Below are 18,300 nucleotides of genomic sequence, written 5' to 3' on the forward strand. Positions count from 1 at the left end.
TGGGCTTGTTGTCCATTTATTATCCTTAGTCTGGCTAGAGATGGTTTGGCAGGGTGGGGTGTATGGGGTATTCAAGGAGGATTTGCACCTCTGGTGAGGTGCCACGCCCTCTACAGGGCTGCTCATTCACTTTTGGTGTTCATCGAGGGGTAAGGGGTGGGGATTCCTGATATATTGGCTCTCAACCTAGAAGTCATTCTGGAATCCTCTCTACCCCTCACCTCAGGCATTGCAAAAGCTGCTGGAGGGAGGGGGAGGAGGATCTGCCTACCTGGAGTCTCTCCCCTCCATTCAGCCACCAAAGCGACTTTCCTAAGTAAAAGCAGGTCCAGTCATGTCACACACAGCCCCTGCCCCACACTCCCTACTCAAACTGCAGTGGCTTTCTATTGCCTCCAGGATCAAATACAAAATGCTCTATTTGGCATTCAAAGCCAACAACAACAAGAACAACAACAATAACCACCCAACCCCCTTTCCAGTCTTCTTCCACCTCACTCCCCACCGTGTCCTCTTCCATCCAATGACACAGGCCTCCTGGCTATTCCGTAGACAAGGCCCTCCATCTCTCAGCTCAGGGCATTTCCTCTGGCTGTCCTCCATGTCTGGAATGTTCTCTCTCCTCCACTCTGCCACCGACTTTCCTGGCTTTACGTCCCAACCAAAATCCCATCTTATTCAGGAAAACTTTTCTTAATCCTGGGACCTTCCCTCTGTTTATGATTTCCTATTTATCCCACACGTGGCTTATTTGTATCTATTTGCTTTTTTCCTGTCTTCTCCACTAATTAGACTGTGAGCTCCTTGAAGGAAGGGACCATCTTTTGCCTCTTCTTGTGGTTCCCCGGCTTAGCCAGTTCCTTTGCACATAGTAGGCACTTATAAATGCTTGTTGAGGGCAGCCAGCTTGCACAGTGGATAAAGCACCAGCCCTGGATTCAGGAGGACCTGAGTTCAAATCTGGCCTCAGGCACTTGACACTCACTAGCTGTGTGACCTCCAGCAAATCACTTAACCCCCATTGCCCCATCAAAAAAAAAAAAAGTTTGTTGACTGACTGGCTGATATTAAATAATAGCCAACTATATAAAGTACTACCCACTTTGTGCTATGAATGGCCTCCTAGCTTCTAGGGCCAGTTCAGACAGTGTTTGAGGGTTCTCTGAAGGAGTGACACAACCTGGGAATGTGTGGGTGACTTGGCAGCTAAGTGGGCACAGTGTGTGCAGGTGTGGAAGCAGGTTCTATGAGACTGGGTGTGGGTCAGGTGCTGAATGATGTATGTAGGAGCAGTGGGTGGGGCTGGAGCAGCCCTGGATGAGGTGGGCCCAGGGGTGGGATGTAGAGTGGGAGGACTTCAGAATTCAGCCAGCTATGGAGATCCTGATTATTTCGTAGCAATGTCGGGGGTGGAGGAAATGGAAGACTTTTGGAAGAACTCAGGAGAGCCAACAGAGATTCCAGAAGAAATTTAGGCCAATTGGAGATTTGCACTTAGTTCAGTAAATATTTGTCGAGCAACTTCTAAGTGCAAAGCTTGGCCCTGGGGGAGAACGTGATATTAAATAATAATAATAATAAAGGCCCTATTCTCACAGAGCTTACATCTGATGGGCAGACACCTCACATCCTACCATAACTAGCATAAAACAATGTGGCTGGCATGTGACATGCATGGGCCCACATACAGAACTTGGCCAGGGCCAAAGAAGGGAAAATCATTTGTGACTGGAGGGATCAGAGAAGAAATTTGATCTGGGTTTACAGAATGGAGGATGGGAAGATTGCCTGGAGATCACAGTTATAAAGATTATGGGGCTGGAAAGGAGAAGGAATGGCAGAGGTGGTGGCCAGGGAAAGGGACATTTCAAGGAATATGTCGGGGAATGAGTGTAATAAGGAGAAAGGTCTCAGTGCTGGACAAAGATTTCCTAAGAGTAAGAATGTCAAAGGGAGGGCTATTCAGAAAAGGTCTTGGCTGGATAGAAGAAGTAGGCTGAAATCATGGAGAAGGGTTAAGTCGGTAGAAGAGATAGGAAATAAAATTTAACTCAGTTCATGAAGCACCTTTAAAATTTCCTCTTTATGCCAGCCTAGTACCTATACTGGGCTCTAGAGATACAAAGACCAACAAAAATGAAATGGTTCCTGCCTCTTGAGCACTTACATTCTCCTGTGGGTAGGGGGAGAGGACACATAGATAAGTAACTACAAAAATAGAGCAGCTAGGTGTTGCAATGGATAGAATGCTGGGTCCGGGGTTAAGTGACTTGCCCAGGGTCATGCAACTATTAAGTGACTGAAGCCAAATTTGTAGGACTGAAAATCATAGCTCAGTGGAGTATTCTCTATTCCTATTAGTATAAGACAGTTAGTTGCCACAGTGGATAGAACATTGGGCCTGGAGTTAAGAAGCCCTGAATTCAAATCTGGACCCAAATGCTTACTGTGTGACCCCCATGCAAGGCACTGACCCTCTGTCTGCCTCAGTTCCTTCATCTGTAACATGAGGATAATATAATAACACCTACATCCCAGGGTTGTTGTAAGGATCAAATGAGATCCTCTTTGTAAAACACTTAGCACAATGCCTAGCACTTGTTTCCTTCCCACTTGGGAAGACTGAAATGGGAATTTCTGGAAGCAAAAGTTTGAATTATAGAGCCTCAGGAAGAGGAGAATGGGGTACCTTGGACAGAAGCACTAGATATAGGGTTTGAAGTGGGTCTAGAAGGAGAGAGGATTAGTGAGGAATTCTGAGGAAAGGGTGGTTCTGGTTGGAGGAGTCAAATCAACAAACATTTATTAAGTGCCTGCTGTGTACTGTGGCAGTTATGTGGTGCAGTGGCCTGGAGTCAGGAAGACTCATCTCCCTGAGTTCAAATCCAGCCTCAGACATTTACTAGCTGTGTGACCCTGGGCAAGTCAGTTAACCCTTGTTTGCTTCAGTTTCTTCATTTGTCAAATGAGGTGGAGGAGGAGATGGCAAACCAGCCCAGTATCTTTGCCAGGAAAACCCCAAAAGGTATCACAAAGAGTCTGGCTAGGCTGAAGTGACAGAATGACGACAGCAACATGTACTGGACACTAAGTGCTAAGTGCTAAGGATTCAAAAAGAGACAAAAGACAGTCCTTGATGTCAAGGAACTGCTGATCTAATGGGGGAGACAACATAACAAAATGTGTGTGTGTGTGTGTGTATATATATATATATATATATATATATATATATTTATACACACACAAAAAAACAAGCTTTGTACAGGGTAAGTCTGAAATCATTAAGAGAAGGAAAGAAAGCGCTAGAACCAAGAAGGGTTGGGAAAGGCTTCGTGCAGAAGGTGGGATTCTAGTTGGGACTTACAGGAAGCCAGGGAGGTCAGTAATGGGACAGAGGAGGGGGAGCCTTCCAGGCATGATGGAAAGTCAGAGAGAATGCCCTGAGTGGCCAGTATCACTGGATCACTGGTGGGTAGTGGGGATGAGAAGACTAGAAAGGTAGGAGGGGCTGGGTTATGAAAGGCTTTGAATATCAGAGCATTTTCTATTTGATCCTGGAAGCAATCGGGAGCCACAGGAGTTTAGTGAGGAGAGAGGGATGATTTAAGAGCTCTTTGGCGGCTGAATGGAGAGTGGACTGGAATGGGGAGAGACCTGAGGCAGGCAGAGCCCCCCTCCTCCCCCAGCAGTAGTCTCAGCATGAGGTGATGAGAGGGAAGGCGGTGTCAGAGGAGAAAAAAGGACCTATTTGGGAGATGTTGCAAAGGTGAGATTGACAGGCCTTGGCAACACCTTGGATATGGGGTAGAAGGGGGCATGTGATGAGATAGTGAAGAGTCCAGCATGACTCCTAGGTTGTGGACCTGAGGGACCAGGAGGATGCTGTTACCCTCTACAGTAACTGGGAAGGTAGGAGCTAAGGAGGGTTTGGGGGGGAAAGTCGATGGGTTCTTTGTTAAGTTTAAGACGCCTACTGGACATTGAGTTCAAGATGTCTGAAAGACAGATTTGAGACTGGAGGTGGGCAGAGGAGGTGGGATAGGACAAGTAGATTTGAGAATTGTCAAGCATTGAAACGGTAATTACATTCTTGGGCACTGATTGAGATCAACTGAAGTAGCACAGAGGGAGAAAAGAGGGGCAGAACCCTGAGGGAGGATCCAGCAAGAGCCTGGAGGAGTTTTGGAGAAGGATCAGTCAATCAATTAACAAGCATTTATTGATTGCCTACTATGTTCCAGAAACTGTTAGCTGCTGTGGATACAAAGAAAAAAAACTGCCTTTGACCTGGAGGACTTTAGATTCTTTTGGGGAAGGAGGGATATGGGGAGTGGGAAGCTCTAGAAGAAGAATGTTCTCAGGCCCTGGCTTCCCTTCTCTGGCTGTGTGACTCTGGACAAGTCATTTCAACCCCAGGAGACGTCCTTCCCTTGTCTCTAAAAAGAGGAAGCTGGACTGGATGGCCTCTTAGATCCCTTCTAGTCTAACTATATGATCCTTTGTGAGCTCTTGGAGGGCAGGCACGTTTTTTTGCCTTTATTTACATCCAAAGGGGATAAATAACACAGTGCCGGGCACATGGGGAGCACTTCAGAAATGCTGGTGTATTTAGCTCTGATCCTAAGGTCTAGATCGGGAGCTTTAAGGGAGGGGCAAGAAGGTCTAGAATAAAAGGAAGGTGTAGCTAGGAGTTCTTGGGAAGAAGGAGGTCCAGTCTGGAGGTCTAGCAGAGGAGGAGGGGTGGCCGGGGAATATGTGGGACATGGAGGAGGGTGGCCGAGAAGGCTAGGACAGAGAGAGGGGGATTCAGAGGAGGAGCACCTGGCTAGGATGGGGATCTGAGGGAGGAAGGTCTGGCTGGAGAGGGGGGGGGGGGGATTCCAAAGGAAATCCGAGGGAGGGGCACCTAGCCAGAGGGAGCCAGGGGAGGAGGGTCTGCTGGTGGGGGCAGGGGAGGAGGGTTTGGGGGGGAGGTGTAAGGGAGGAGGGTCTGGTCAGGGGATTGGGGGTCCAAGGGAGGAGGATCTGGTTGGGGGGGGCCAGGGGAGGAGGATCTTGGGGGGGGCCAATGGAGGAGGGTCTGGCTAGGGTGGGGGTGTAAGAGAGGAGGGTCTGGTTGGGAGAGTGGGGGTGCAAGGGAAGAGGATCTGGTTGAGGTTGTAAGGGAGGAGGATCTGGTGGGGGGGGCAAGGGAGGAGGGTCTGGTGGGGGGGGCAGGACAGGGGGCGGGTCAGGCTGGCTGGGGGATCCGCGGGAGGATCGCCTAGGCCGGGGCGGCTAGGAGGGCGGACGGCTCGCGGCGCGGCCCGAGGCGAGGCAGCGCGTCCTCCCACCCTACAGGGGGCGCTGTGGGCGGGGTCCGCCCGTGGGGCGGGCGGCCGGGGCCCCTCCTGCCGAGCTCGGCCCCTTTTCCGGGTTTCCTCCGCCGCCGCCGCCTCCTCCTCCTCCTTGGCCTCCGTCGCCGCGGCCGCCGTCGCCGCTCCTCCTCCTCGCCCGCCTCCCGCCCTTCTCCCGGCCGCCCCCGCCGGAGCGGCCGCCGCCGAGGAGCGCGGGACGCGAGCGGAGCGAGGCCGGGGCCGCCGTGGAGCCGGGGCCGGAGCGGAGCCGCAGCACGAGCGCCCTCCCGCCGCCGCCGCCGGCCCGCCCCGCCCCGCCCTCCGCCCGCCGGCCGCTCTAGGGCCGGGGCGGCCCGGCCCGGCCGGCCCCGCCGCCCGCCCCCGCGGACCCGGCCTGGCTCCGCCGCCCGCCTTCGCCGCCCTCGCCTGCGCCGCCGCCTCGTCGCTGCTGGGGTTCCTGCGCTCGGCGCCGCGGGGCCACCGCCTGCTGCTGCTGCCGCCCCTGCCCTCGTCGCCGCCGGCCAGCGCCCCCCGCTGCCGCCCGGCGCCGCCCGCCATGCCCGGCCCGGCCGCCGGGAGCAGGGCCCGGGTCTACGCCGAGGTGAACAGCCTGCGGAGCCGCGAGTACTGGGACTACGAGGCGCACGTCCCGAGCTGGGGGTAAAGTCGCCGCCGCCGCCGCGCCCGGGCCCATGTGCTCCAGGCCGCCCCCGCCCGCGGGAGAAGCCCACGCTCGGCTGGCCCAGGCCCCGGGCCGAGCAGGGCTGGGGGGGCCCGGGGGCCATGGGCACCGAGGCAGCCCTGGGACGAGGGGGGGGGGTTGGAGGGGCTGGGGGGGGGCTGCGTGGGCCTTCAGAAGCTGCGGTGCTCCCCTCTGTGAGCCTCCCCGGGGGGAACGAGGGTCAGATAGAGCGGGGTCCTTCCCCCTCCCCCTCCTCCCAGGAGAGCGCGGGTCAGATAGAGCGGGGTGCCTTCCCCCCCAGTGGAGTGAGGGTCAGATAGAATGGGGGGGGGTCCTACCTCCTCCATCCCGGGGGAGCGAGGGTGAGCTAGAGCGGGAGTGCCTCCCCCCTCCCAAGGGAGCGCGGGTCAGGTAGAGTGGGGGGTCTTAACCCCCCCAGTGGAGTGAGGGTCAGATAGAATGGGGGTCCTACCCTCTCTCTCCCAGGGGAGCGGCGGTGCCTCCCCCCAGGGGAATGAGGGTCACATAGAATGGGGGTCCTCCCCCCTTGGAGTGAGGGTTAGATAGAGCGGGAGTAGCTACTTCCTCCCCCTCCCAGTGGATAGAGGGTTATATAGAGTGGGGGTACCTCCCCCCTCCAGTGGAGCCAGAGTCAGATAGAATCGGGGTTCTCTCCTCCCAATGTAGGGTCATTAGATAGAATTGGGATACCTACCCCATTTCTCCTCCCCCCAATGGGTGGAGGGTCATTTAGATAAATTCAGGTCTCCTACCCTTCCCCTCCTTCAAAGTAACAGCTCAGAGTCGGGGTTTGAAGCAAAGTTAAGGGGGGGCAGGCTTTGGTGCTCATTTGGAAGAAGGAATTGTGACTAAATGCATTTTCGGGGGCTCGATATGGATGAAATGTGCGTGAGAGATTATTGAATTAGTTAACACCAAACCACTGTCACTCAGATGTGTCTCTTGCTTTTCACAGTAATCAGGACGATTACCAACTGGTTCGGAAACTTGGCCGGGGAAAATATAGTGAAGTATTTGAGGCCATTAACATCACCAACAATGAGAGAGTGGTTGTAAAAATTCTCAAGGTGAGTCAGTGTCCTGTTGATGATACTCTTGTGATGATTATAATAAGAATAAGAATAATGGAGAATATTTCTATAGCTCTTGAAGGTTTGCAGAGTGATTTACATGTCTTATCTCATTTGAGCCTCACCATCTTTACAATAGCATGAGCCGTTTACTCATTTTGCATCTGAGGAAATTGACTCCAACAGGGTCACATGGCTAGCAAGTGTCTGGGGCAGAAGTCTAGCTTGAGTCTTCCTAATTCCAGGTCCAGTGCTCTATCCACACCACTACCTAGGTTTTAAAATTTAATTCCATCTTAGTTTTCTAGTTCAGAAGAAAAATATTTGCTACCATGTTCCAAAGTAAGAAAAGGGATGTTTCATTATGCAGAAGAGCTTATCTTGGCTTTCCATCCAACTAAAAGTCTTCCTCCATTAATCTTTCCCATCCCATTTTCTATTCACCACCAAAAAATGACAGACATGGGATAATTTTGACAATAAAATCTAAGCATAGTATTTTAGGAACGGACCTGTTACTACTGATGTGTTAAAATTCTGGATCCCTCAGCAAACATCTCAGGTGGGATTCCTTTGCCTATTTTTTAGTTGCCAAATAAGTAGATGGCCCTTGTAAACTAGTTCTCTTTATTTCCTGGGCTTTCCTTTTGGCAAGGTTTGCTTGAGCATTATTTATGTTTGAGGAATGTTCTTACTCATCTATAAGGGGAAATTTCATCTGGCATTGAGATGCTTTCAAAGGTTGAATGATGGCTGGTCAGAGGTGGGGAAATGCCACAGAACCATAACTCGTTCATTTGTTTGTGGGGATGATGTGCTGTGAGGTCATGATCTTCTGTGTTGGGATGCTTGTTAGTTTGTCAGGAAAAGTAGAACATGGACTCATTTGGAGTAAGTCAGCACTGACAACAGAAGGAGGAGCCCTCTGGAATCAAGGGTTACTTCTGTGGTAGCGATAGTCCTGGCAGAAGTCAGTACTACAGAAGAATAGACACTTGGGTCTCCTCAAACAACAGTCTGGGTATGATGTTTTTAATGGAGGATGTAGCAGCCTGGACCATTTTAACTCTTACATAACCAACATAAGGTAAACTGGCGCACAGCATAGCCATGACAGAAAAATACTTGACTGAAATTTCTCAGGTTGACAGTGTATTTGGAACTGCCTCTTGATAATGATGTTTGAGAAGGGGCACAGCTCTGGGAATTTCATGGATGCTCATGGCAGAGCCATTCTGATTTATTCAAGTAATTATGGGGAAAAACAAAAGGAATTAAGTGAAATGAGCTCAGTTGTTACCTGGGCCCTCCTGATCTGGTAGCATTTTGAGTAGACTTGGAGAATAAGAGTAGGATTAAAACACGATTCCTGTCTTAATGTCAGTACTATCTATGAATGATGATCCTCCTTTGATTTGTATTACTGAGTTTTTACTCTGGCAATATTGAAGAGGGAGCTGGTCACAATTTCCCAAGAGTGATCCATCCTGCTACTGGAAGAATAGGGAGGTGAACTATCGCAAAAACAGGGAGGGCCTATGATAGCCGGAAGTTGACCTTCTTTGTTAACACAGGGGATAATAACCGTAATAGAAGGGATTTTTAAACAGATGCTATCTTTTGTCAGTGTCCAAAATAGTCATCCTTTGAGTTATAGACGCTTTTTCTAAGGATGTTCCCACTGCTCAAAACAGTTTAGAAACTCCTTCCTCTTTGAATTGCATCCAGAGCCAACTATAAGCACGACCACAAAATTAGCTTAGCTTCATTTTTCTACCTTTTTTTTTTTTTTTGGTGAGGCAATTGGGGTTAAGTGATTTGCCTAGGGTCACACAGCCAGTAAGTGTTAAGTGTCTGAGGACAGATTTGAACTCAGGTCCTCCTGACTCCAGGGCCAGTGTTCTATCCACTGTGCCACCTAGCTGTCCCTTACCTCTTTTTTTTTTTTTTAACTCTAAATGTTATTCCCCAACTTGATTGCCCACCCTCATTCACCTGAATTGGTTCCAAATGCCTTTTGGTTATTTCCATTACTATTGAGGACATTTGTTCTTAAAGCATTTTTTTAGTGTTTCCGGAAGTGTTTTGAGCAAATGGCAGCTTGATTGGCATATGTCTATAGTATATGACTACTTTGAAGAATCTAATACTTGTTTGTAGATATATCTTACCTGTAAATTGAGCTGAGTTTATTTTAAAAGTCAGTTTTGTTCAATCGGTATGCCTTGTGAGAATTCTGAGTAGTGGCTCCACTGGGCAGGTTGTACCCACTCCCCAACAAAACTAACACTTGGCTGTTCATTCTCAGAACAGCTTAGGGAGATGGAAGCCCTCCACACTATTTTGACATTCATAGATATGGAGGAGAAATTTGCCAAAGGACGTTCTTTGTGTGCCTGAAAGAAATGCAATATACTGGGGTTTGCTGGGTTTTAGTTTAGTACTTTGTTTACTGAGCCCCAGTGTCTCTTGCTCCCTAACCTAGGATGAGAACAGCAAATGGCATTGAGAACTGTGCTGGTTGAAGAGCTGATGCTGTGGTTGATGGGAACATTAGCTAGGTGTCCTGTGCATGAGAACCTCTTGACAATCACATTTTGTCAGCATGGGGTCAGGATCCCCTTGCCTCCCCTTGGGAACACTAATCAACACAACACCTGACATAAAAATCCTGACATTTTATGCCTCTATGCGTGTTGAGAAACTACAGTGAAGTTTGTGACTTTTCATTGTGTGCCTGACAAGCTAGATTCAAGTCAATTTAAATGACTTGAAAATATTAGAATCTTTGTTTCTGAAATGTCCTATATCTAGATAAGATGTAACCGACCTTCCCCCTTTTTGTGGTGTCTTCTGATCATCCATTAGAGAAGTCATGTCTACAGTAGATAACTAAATGCATTTAATGTTGGGAGGACTCGAGAAAATCTGCCTCTTCAGATAATCCTCCTGGGAGTTAGCTATAGCTAGGAAATGAGTGAATGCACAAAATAAAATGTAAATTCCCTAAGGAAAGAGCCTACATTTTTCAATATTCTGTAAAGGGAAGAGGACCAAAGATTTTTGGAAAGCAACTCAGAGGCAATAGAATCTAACCCTCTCCTTTTACAGATGAGGAAACTGAGACTGAAAGGAGGGACTTACCCAAGGTCACACAGAGTAAGTGGCAGAATTGCTCAGTTTCGTTTTAAGAGGCAGCATCAGGAAGGACCTGTGTTCAAATTCTGCCTTCGACACTAGCTGGGGGGCCCTGGTGATTTTGTGTGCACATATGTTTGTATATCATCTCCTCTGTTAGATTGTGAGCTCCCTGGGGACAGGGACAGTCTTTCTTTTAAGTCCCAGCATTTAGCACAGAGAATGGTATACAGTGGGTGCTTAATCAGTATTTATTGACTGACTGACCCTGGGCAAAGCCACTTGACCTCTCTTACTCTGTTTCCTTATCTGCAAAATAAAGATAATAGCATTTTCCCTCATAGAATAGATAGGATCAAATGAGATAATTATGGAAAGTGCCACAGGAATGGAAACTGTTATGAGGATTAACCAGTGGGATTTTCTTCCATGAGTTCTCTGCATAGTCTAGCTCTACACAGTGCTTCCTCCACCAAGAAGACCTAAGCTTTGAGCCTTTCCTCAGACACTGGTGGCTCTGTGACTCTGGGCAAAGCTTTTCGGACGTCTTGTGCCCTCTCAACTCTGCTCTTTAGCTGCTAAAGAACAGGTGCTCTGATCTTGGGCTTTCTCCCCCAGGATTCTCTGCATTTGTGGAGTCCCAAGTAGAGTTTGGTTTGGGACTTTTAGTTCTCACCTGTTGTCTGCATGTGCTGACTAACCCAGTGTGTTAGCATTCTGAATTGATAAAGGCCCCATCATTAGTCAGTGGAGAGGTGTGGGCCAAAACTTAGGGATGGTTCAAAGAAAATCAGTAACTCAACAAGCTCCTACAACCCACAGGGCAGAAGATTCCAGGAGGTTTTTGTACCTTGTTTATTAATATGGAATTCTGTGAGGGGTGGGGGTAATCTATATAAAGGAATGGCGAGAGAGGTGTGCCCCAGATTTCATTTAATTGACAGGTATTGAGCACCACCTATGTGAACTGGTCTTCCCACAGCATATTGACAAAGATATTGTCCTTGTTTAGATTTTTAAAAAATACTTCAGTATATAATGTCTGGGAAATTGTTGTTTAAGATTGTCAGTGAATTGTCTTCTTGTTAATAGCCTAGCTGACTAGTGTTTCTTTTGACTCCCTGAGCACATGAAGATTTTTGTTCTTTTTACAGAGACGGGAGGAATCAAAGGGGGCTCCTCTTATAGCAGGTGAGAAGCCCCCTCCCTGCCTGGGCACCCATTAGTAGCTTTAGCGCACAGGGATGAATGACTGCTTAAGGCCCAGTTCAACCCACCTCTCTTCCCAGGCCAGCATGGGCCTTTTCCTCTTGTATTTTTATTTTCTCTGATGATAAGTTCTTTCTCTTTCCATTCACCTGGGCAACTAGTTGTGTAGATAAAGGTTGTTTTTCCCTCGCCCCCCAAAAGCAGGATATACAGAATATATCTATTTGAACCTCTTGTGCAATCTCATTTTCAAAAGATCCTTTCAAGACCCTCGATTTCAGCATTGCCTTATCTTCCTAATAGTATCATCGTCAAAGATTTCAGAGTGATGGTGCCCTGGATATTTTTAAACAAAATCTCACTGATACTTGGCAGAATATGGAGCCACATATATGAAATATGGTGTGTATTTAGGTTCTTAAAGTAACCGATTCTCCCTGCTTAATTACTTTGGGAATCAGGAGTCTTTATTGATTTTTGTCAAACCTGACATCTCAGAATTGTGGAGCCCTTGTCTTAGAGATGAGGAAGGCCCTGGGGTCCCCAAACCTATTGGGAGCAGAGGCAGTGTGAAAACCTGGATCTCTCTCTCCTCCCAGTCCTTTCTCTGCCCCAGGTTGTTTAGTATTTCCATTGCTGTAAAGTTGTCACAATCCTCTGGGTTTTTAGCATAAATTTCAAAAATGAACTTTTATTTTACTTTGAAAAGTAACTTGGTTTTGGCAGTAATCTAAGTGTTTTGACCTCATGTAACTGGTTGGGTTGTGCAATTAGCAAATGTACAATTAATGGAAATTAGGCTGCATCCCAGCAGCCATTGTTTTCCACCATTGCCCAAGATGAAGTGAAGGCCTTGGTGATGTAATCAATGGTTCTTCAGTTGTGGAGCCAAAGTAACTCCACTGGTTTGGAACAGCCTGGCTGCTGGAGGCCAGCCCTGAGTCAGCTCCTCACACTTCAGTGTGAGCGAGCCGCTAGGATGGTGCTCTGATGGGGACAGCTCTGGTCATGCAGTCCCAAATCGCCAAACTCCAGACACAGTTCATGGAAGGCGTAGGCTGGGTTTTTATCTTGTCTTTGAAGCCTGCCTTAGTGCCTTACACGTAGCGGGGCCTTCTGGCTTAGAGCGTGTGTACTGCATCATGGGGCGTTAGGGTTACATGGGCACAATGCAACGATCCCTGCCTTCAAGCAGCAACAGATGAATAAATACAAAGTGATTTCAACAGCCAGTGAATGAGAGCACTAATAACTGGGGCAAATCCCCAGGCTCCCTCTTAGAGGGGCCCTCCTAGTCTGCCTTGAAGGAAGCTGGGGAATCGAAGGGAGTAGAGACTGAAATGTACTCCAGACACAGGAGACAACCTGTGCAGGGACTCAGGCTGAAGATGGCTTGTCCCGTACAAGGAAGGGCTGCTAGCAGCCCGAGCTTGGCTAGAGCGAGAGTGGGAGTGTATGAAAGAAGACTGGAACCTGACAATTATGGGGGGCTTTAAATGGCAGCCTCGAGATTGGGCCTTTTGTCCCAGAGACAACAGTAATGGAAAAGGAAGGTCGGAGGTTTTGACTGTGCCTATACGTCCAATGAATTTAAATTTATCTGAAGGTGTTCATTGCTTAGGATTGCTTTAAAGAATTTCAGCTTTTGCATTTCTTAACAGCCTGTCATTAAATTTTCATTTTGTGCTGTGAGTCTGTTTTCATTTAAAAAGTTCAGCCTCACCCTGGGGGAGTAGTCCGGGGCTGCAGGAGGAATATTATTGTCCTTTGGCTACCCAGAATAAGGTTCTACATGAAGTGGTGGGATTTGATGTTTATTTGTAACTCTTTGGGGTAGGCAGGTGAGGAGAAAAGGAAACATTTGTTTTCATTCTCAGTTTTTCCACAAAGTTTAAACTGTGTATTAAGTATTTTCTTGAAGCATATTGTGCTCAAAGCATACATTGTTTTGTATTGCCCTCTTATGTAGCTAGATTCAGTATTTCAGGTTCTCAGATTCAGATACTTCTGAGTTACCTGTTTCTACTTTTATCCACTAAAATTTAAATAAATACAGTGGTATGTTAAAATAACCCAACTGATTTGGTTCATACTTACTAAAAAGAAAGTCCATGAGCTGAGATCAAACATGGAGTAACTAAACTCAAATAGGAACATTTTTCCAGAAGTAAGAGTGGAAGCCTTTGGATATGGCCTCAACTTGGAGTGGCTATTGTGAATACATGTTGGTTTGTTGATTCCTGGGAAGAAGTTAAGAGTGATCATCTGTAAAAAAACAAAATAATTCCTCTTTTCTATATGGTGCCTTATCAGATCTGGGCCCTTCATTGGTATGGAGGTGGAAGGCAGTAATTTTATAGCTCCCTCTGCTCCATTATAAGACCTTCTCTAAAATAATGAAATGCAAAATCATTAACTTTCTTCTCTGGTCATGCTCTGGATTCAATTCCATTTGGAAAATTAAAGTTACCATTCCCAAGGAGCCCATTTGTGGTTTGGCTACTGGAACATCTCCCAGGTTTAAAGGGCTGAGCAAAGATTAGATGGAGTTGCAGCTTAGTTCAGGCCAAAAATTAGGTACCTGCTCTTTGGGTACACTTGCCTTTGAGCTGAAGGGCTTTTGGTTTTAGCTCTTGGACACTCTCTGATCCTCTAGGGAAGGGACAAGGCCAAGGACATGCAGTCCTGCCCTTGTACTGCAGGTGTTCAGGTGTGGGCTGCCATAGCCAGTTGTCAGGGTGGTGTTTGGAAGTGAGATCCCAAGCAAGCGAATAGATTTCACTCACACAATGGGCAGAAAAGGACTGTTTGTGTTCATCTTAAGTGGGCCCTGCAGGAAGGAGCACCGTGTCTGCCCTAGCTGTGGTTAACGAAGGGCATGATGAGCAGGCTTTGTGGCGCACTGGAGGGTTTGGAGAGGGCTTTACAAAGACCACCTACCTCAGTATCTGGTTTGTGTTATGGATACTCTTTATTTGTATAGGATAGCCTTGCTAAAGCATCTCATTCAGTGAGCCGCTCCCCAAAGCTGGCACAGTATTTCTGTATCGATATTTAAGACTGGCAAGGTGGATGCAAACATCCTTTCTTTCTTTGCTGTTATTTCTAGGAAGCTCCTCGATGTTAGATGACCACTCCACCAGTCACTTTCCTTTGAAAAGCATTGCTTGTTGTGTTAGCATTTGCTGAATAATTGATAGGTGGAAGGCCCCTTTCTGTCGTTCCTTGGGCCTCAGCCTTTGTGGGGAGGAGCTCGTTTTCATTGAAACCCTGATCCCTGGGGGCCGGTGGAGTGGGGGAGGGGAGCCACTGTGGATCTTTTGGTCAGTTTAGTCTCTGAGGCGGCAGGCCACAGTGGAAAGAGCACTGGCTTCCTGGAGTCAGAGGACCCAGGTCTAAGCTCTGCTTCTGATCCTCACTCCTGGGTGTGACCACAGGCAAGTCACACAACTGCCCCCGGCCTAGGGTTTTCCTGATCCATAAAAGGAGGGGGGTTGGACTGCATGGTCTTTGAAGTCCCATGAACAAAATCATGGACACCAGCAGGAGATGCATGTGATTGGCGGCTGTCCCTTTGGCATGTATGGTATGTACTGAGTTCACCTGAGCAGAATATTTTAGCCACAGCTAGTTTGTATCACTTTCTGTTTGCTTGTGCAGATGTATGGATGGCTGCTGGATGTCTCGTTCTTAGCTCGTTCCCACAGATACACAACTTTGGAAAACCCTCTTCTGCCATTTGCAGACTGTTCCCCTGCTTGTGGTGTGCTCTGCATTCTGTAGTCATGTTTAACCTGTTCTTCTGGGGATCTTGTCTGTCACTCACCAAAAAAGGGGAAGTGGAGTAGGCCTAATGCTTTTCTTCTGAAACCCTCATGTTTGAGTCAGTGCACTACTCAGCTGGCAGCCTCCCGCTGAACCCTAAGTGTGAAGAGGTTTTCAGTCAGTGTCGTAGCAAACACTGATCTCTTTTTTGCTGATTCTTTAGAAATGGGATCCAGTGTAAGAACTTACCGGGTCTGCTGCCGACTTCAGATCCTAGATCTGAAGTCCATGGGAGCCAGCAGCTGAGACTCACCCAAGTTTGAAATTGGATTGCAATGGACTGGCCTCCACTTGCTGGAAGATGAAATACTCATGTATAAACCAGTGCGAGAACAGGTGTCTTACTACCTTGTTTCAGTTTGGGGAGGGGGGTGGTCTATGACTATAAGATGTACAGCAGCTAGTTCAGACCTGTAGAGATGTTAAGATTTTCCACTTGGTGTTTGTCTGTCTAGCAGACAAAACAAGATACATAGATCAATCTGCAGCTTGACCTGAATGGGATGAGTTTAAGGGGTCTCTGGCACCCAAGCTCCGTTAGGCTGCAAAGACCTGGAACTTAAACTCACCCTAATGGACTCAGCTATTTGACCTCCTGCTTTACTTCTTCAAGTTTAGAGAAACATTTTGTCGAACAGCGTTGTTGTGTAGGATACAAGTAAACCAGAGTTAACTTCAAAAGGAGTCTCACTTCTAATTGCTCTTATGTATTTAAGCCAGTGAAGAAAAAGAAGATAAAACGAGAGGTTAAGATTCTGGAAAATCTTCGAGGTGGAACAAATATCATTAAGCTCATTGACACTGTGAAAGACCCGGTGGTAAGTGCCTGAGGGGCTTTGGGGTCCCAAGCTAGGTTAGTGAATTGTTTTTAAACTGTGGTTGTATCCGAGCTCCTTCTGTCTCAGTAGTGCCCTCGTCAGCCTACCATTGTTGTGGTTATTTTAAAAACCAAAGAGAACATTGCAGCGGTAAGAAATACCCTTTATTGAGGGTGCCGATCATGTTTATCTGTTGTTGATCTTTTAATCTGAAAAGAATTGGGACAGTTCAAAATACTACCTACCACTAAAACATCTTCAAGTGAAAATGAGATCACTGTCCTTCACACTAAAGGTTTAGTCGCATAACAATATTACAAGTATTTCAGGATTTACATGTTCTACAGGTGAAATTGCTGAAAAAATTTTTTAAACTATTTTAGATTTGATGTCACTGAATTAGTTTCTATAGTGGAATAACTAACTGAATTATTTTGACTGGCTAGTTCAGGTTGAAGAAGCCCCCTCACTTTTCTTCCATCTCATTTCTTCCTCTCTTTTTCTTTTCTGTTTCTCCCCAGACACTCCTAATTACTTTCTCCTTTACCATAATAACCTAATTTCCTTTGAAGACATTTACTAGTTTCAATCTGTGGTGTGTACTAAACAAATTAAGAAAAGGAGTCTGTTCATTTTTTCTTAAGGGCCTGAGACATTTGCTAAGATAAGCTTAATTTCAGTCTAGCAAACATTGGTGAATTTTGCCTCTTGTGTATAGAGCACTGTGCTTGGGTGTTAGGAAGATGCAGAGATTAAATAAGATATGGTACCTGCCTTTGAGCTTAGAGAATTAAAATGACAGTGAATCTAGCTGGGACTTTTTGTGATGCAGCATTGACAGAGCTCTCTCCCGGAGAGAATGGTCACTATCAATGGCTAGTTCTAGTACTTCTCAGAACTCCGTGCCTGCTGCAGGGTTGTCACACTTAAAAACCAACTCCATGTCAATTTAATTGAAATGGATTTTCTTGGTGAGCCATCCTATGCCGTATTTCTTTTCCCCTGTGGACACACCTTGGTGGCTCTTCACCATATGCAGAACTCGAGAGAGTATACCTGGGTCATCCCATTCATCCTTGGAAGGAGTCGTTAGCATGGGCCTAACTGAGAAGTAAGCAGAGTCCTCAGGATATTTCCATCTCCCTGAGTGCCCAGCAAGCATGCTTGCTTTGGCCCCTGCCGCTCCTGAGCCTTACATCTAGAATAGTGAAGAAGGTAATAGCTAGCTCCGAGCTTCCAGGGAAGACAGACCCATGGGAGCGGCAGAACAGGAAGATGTGGACTCTCGAGTTCACCTCAGTGGTGGCCCTGGTGACTCAGTCTCTGTAGTTCCTGCTCCCCCTGTTGGTTGGGCTGATTAAAGGGGTAATAGAGACTGGGGCCAATTCTGGACTTCTAGGGTGTTAAGATCCCCTTCCTTCTAGATCAAACGCTAGCCGTGAAGCTTTTCAGGACCTCTCTCTTTCCTTCTTTCCCTCTCTAAACCGTAGCTTCTGCTTTTTTCCTTCTTTTTGAGTAATAACTCGACCCAAGTTGACCATTCTTTTATTTCACTTTGAACAACCTGGTATGTGAACGTCAGGATTTCCACAACAAATTTAGATACAAAGTCTTCTTTAGATACAGTACGAAAAATTTACAGTATTAATTACACAGAGCTTTTCAGCAATACATCACTTGTGCCAGATGAAGTACAGTAGTGTTCAAAATCCAGTGTCCCTTAGCCAAGGGTTTAATTTTCTGCTTTAGCTCACTGAATACTTTCTTAACAAAATCCAGAATAATTCTGTCAGCTTTTTTTTTTTTTACTTATTCTGAACAGGCCAAGATACAACATTAAGAACACCATTTCTGGTCACCAAGTGGTAATGCCGAGAAGTGCAATTTCTAATCTAATTGCCTCAGCCTATTGACAATTGGGAACAGTAGGCAGGTTTCATTAGGGAGTCATTTTGTATGGCTTTGCCTCCAGCACATTCTGGCCCAACTAAGCCCAGTTTCTGATCACAATTGTTAAACCAAGGCTGATGGTATGAAATCTTCAGTGAGATTCCAAAACATTGTGGTTTTGAATCTAAGCGGGAACTTGGGAGTATATGACAAAAGCGAACTGTATTTTTTAAATCACTTTTATCTCTTACAGTCAAAGACTCCAGCTTTGGTGTTTGAATACATCAACAATACAGATTTTAAGGTGAGTA

The 18,300-nt window shown here is 46.9% G+C and overlaps 1 protein-coding gene across 8 annotated transcripts in view; it reads left to right on the top strand.

Moving 5' to 3' along the window:
* The first annotated feature begins 5,709 nt into the window (after positions 1-5,709).
* Positions 5,710-18,300, top strand: part of CSNK2A2 (casein kinase 2 alpha 2) — a 38,662-nt gene continuing 26,071 nt past the window's right edge. For 3 of the 8 annotated variants that reach the window (XM_043983235.1, XM_043983233.1, XM_043983234.1), the window contains exons 1-5: positions 5,712-5,996; positions 6,995-7,106; positions 11,402-11,438; positions 16,002-16,099; positions 18,243-18,293. In XM_043983235.1, coding sequence (XP_043839170.1) covers positions 5,893-5,996; positions 6,995-7,106; positions 11,402-11,438; positions 16,002-16,099; positions 18,243-18,293 — 402 coding nt within the window. In that variant the 5' untranslated portion in view covers positions 5,712-5,892. Of the gene's footprint in view, positions 5,997-6,994; positions 7,107-11,401; positions 11,439-15,997; positions 16,100-18,242; positions 18,294-18,300 lie in introns of all 8 variants that reach the window. The other 5 variants (XM_043983236.1, XM_043983232.1, XM_043983237.1 and 2 more) reach the window with 5 other exon arrangements.

Source organism: Dromiciops gliroides, chromosome 2, assembly GCF_019393635.1.
Source record: "Dromiciops gliroides isolate mDroGli1 chromosome 2, mDroGli1.pri, whole genome shotgun sequence".
Taxonomy (NCBI): Eukaryota; Metazoa; Chordata; class Mammalia; order Microbiotheria; family Microbiotheriidae; genus Dromiciops; species Dromiciops gliroides.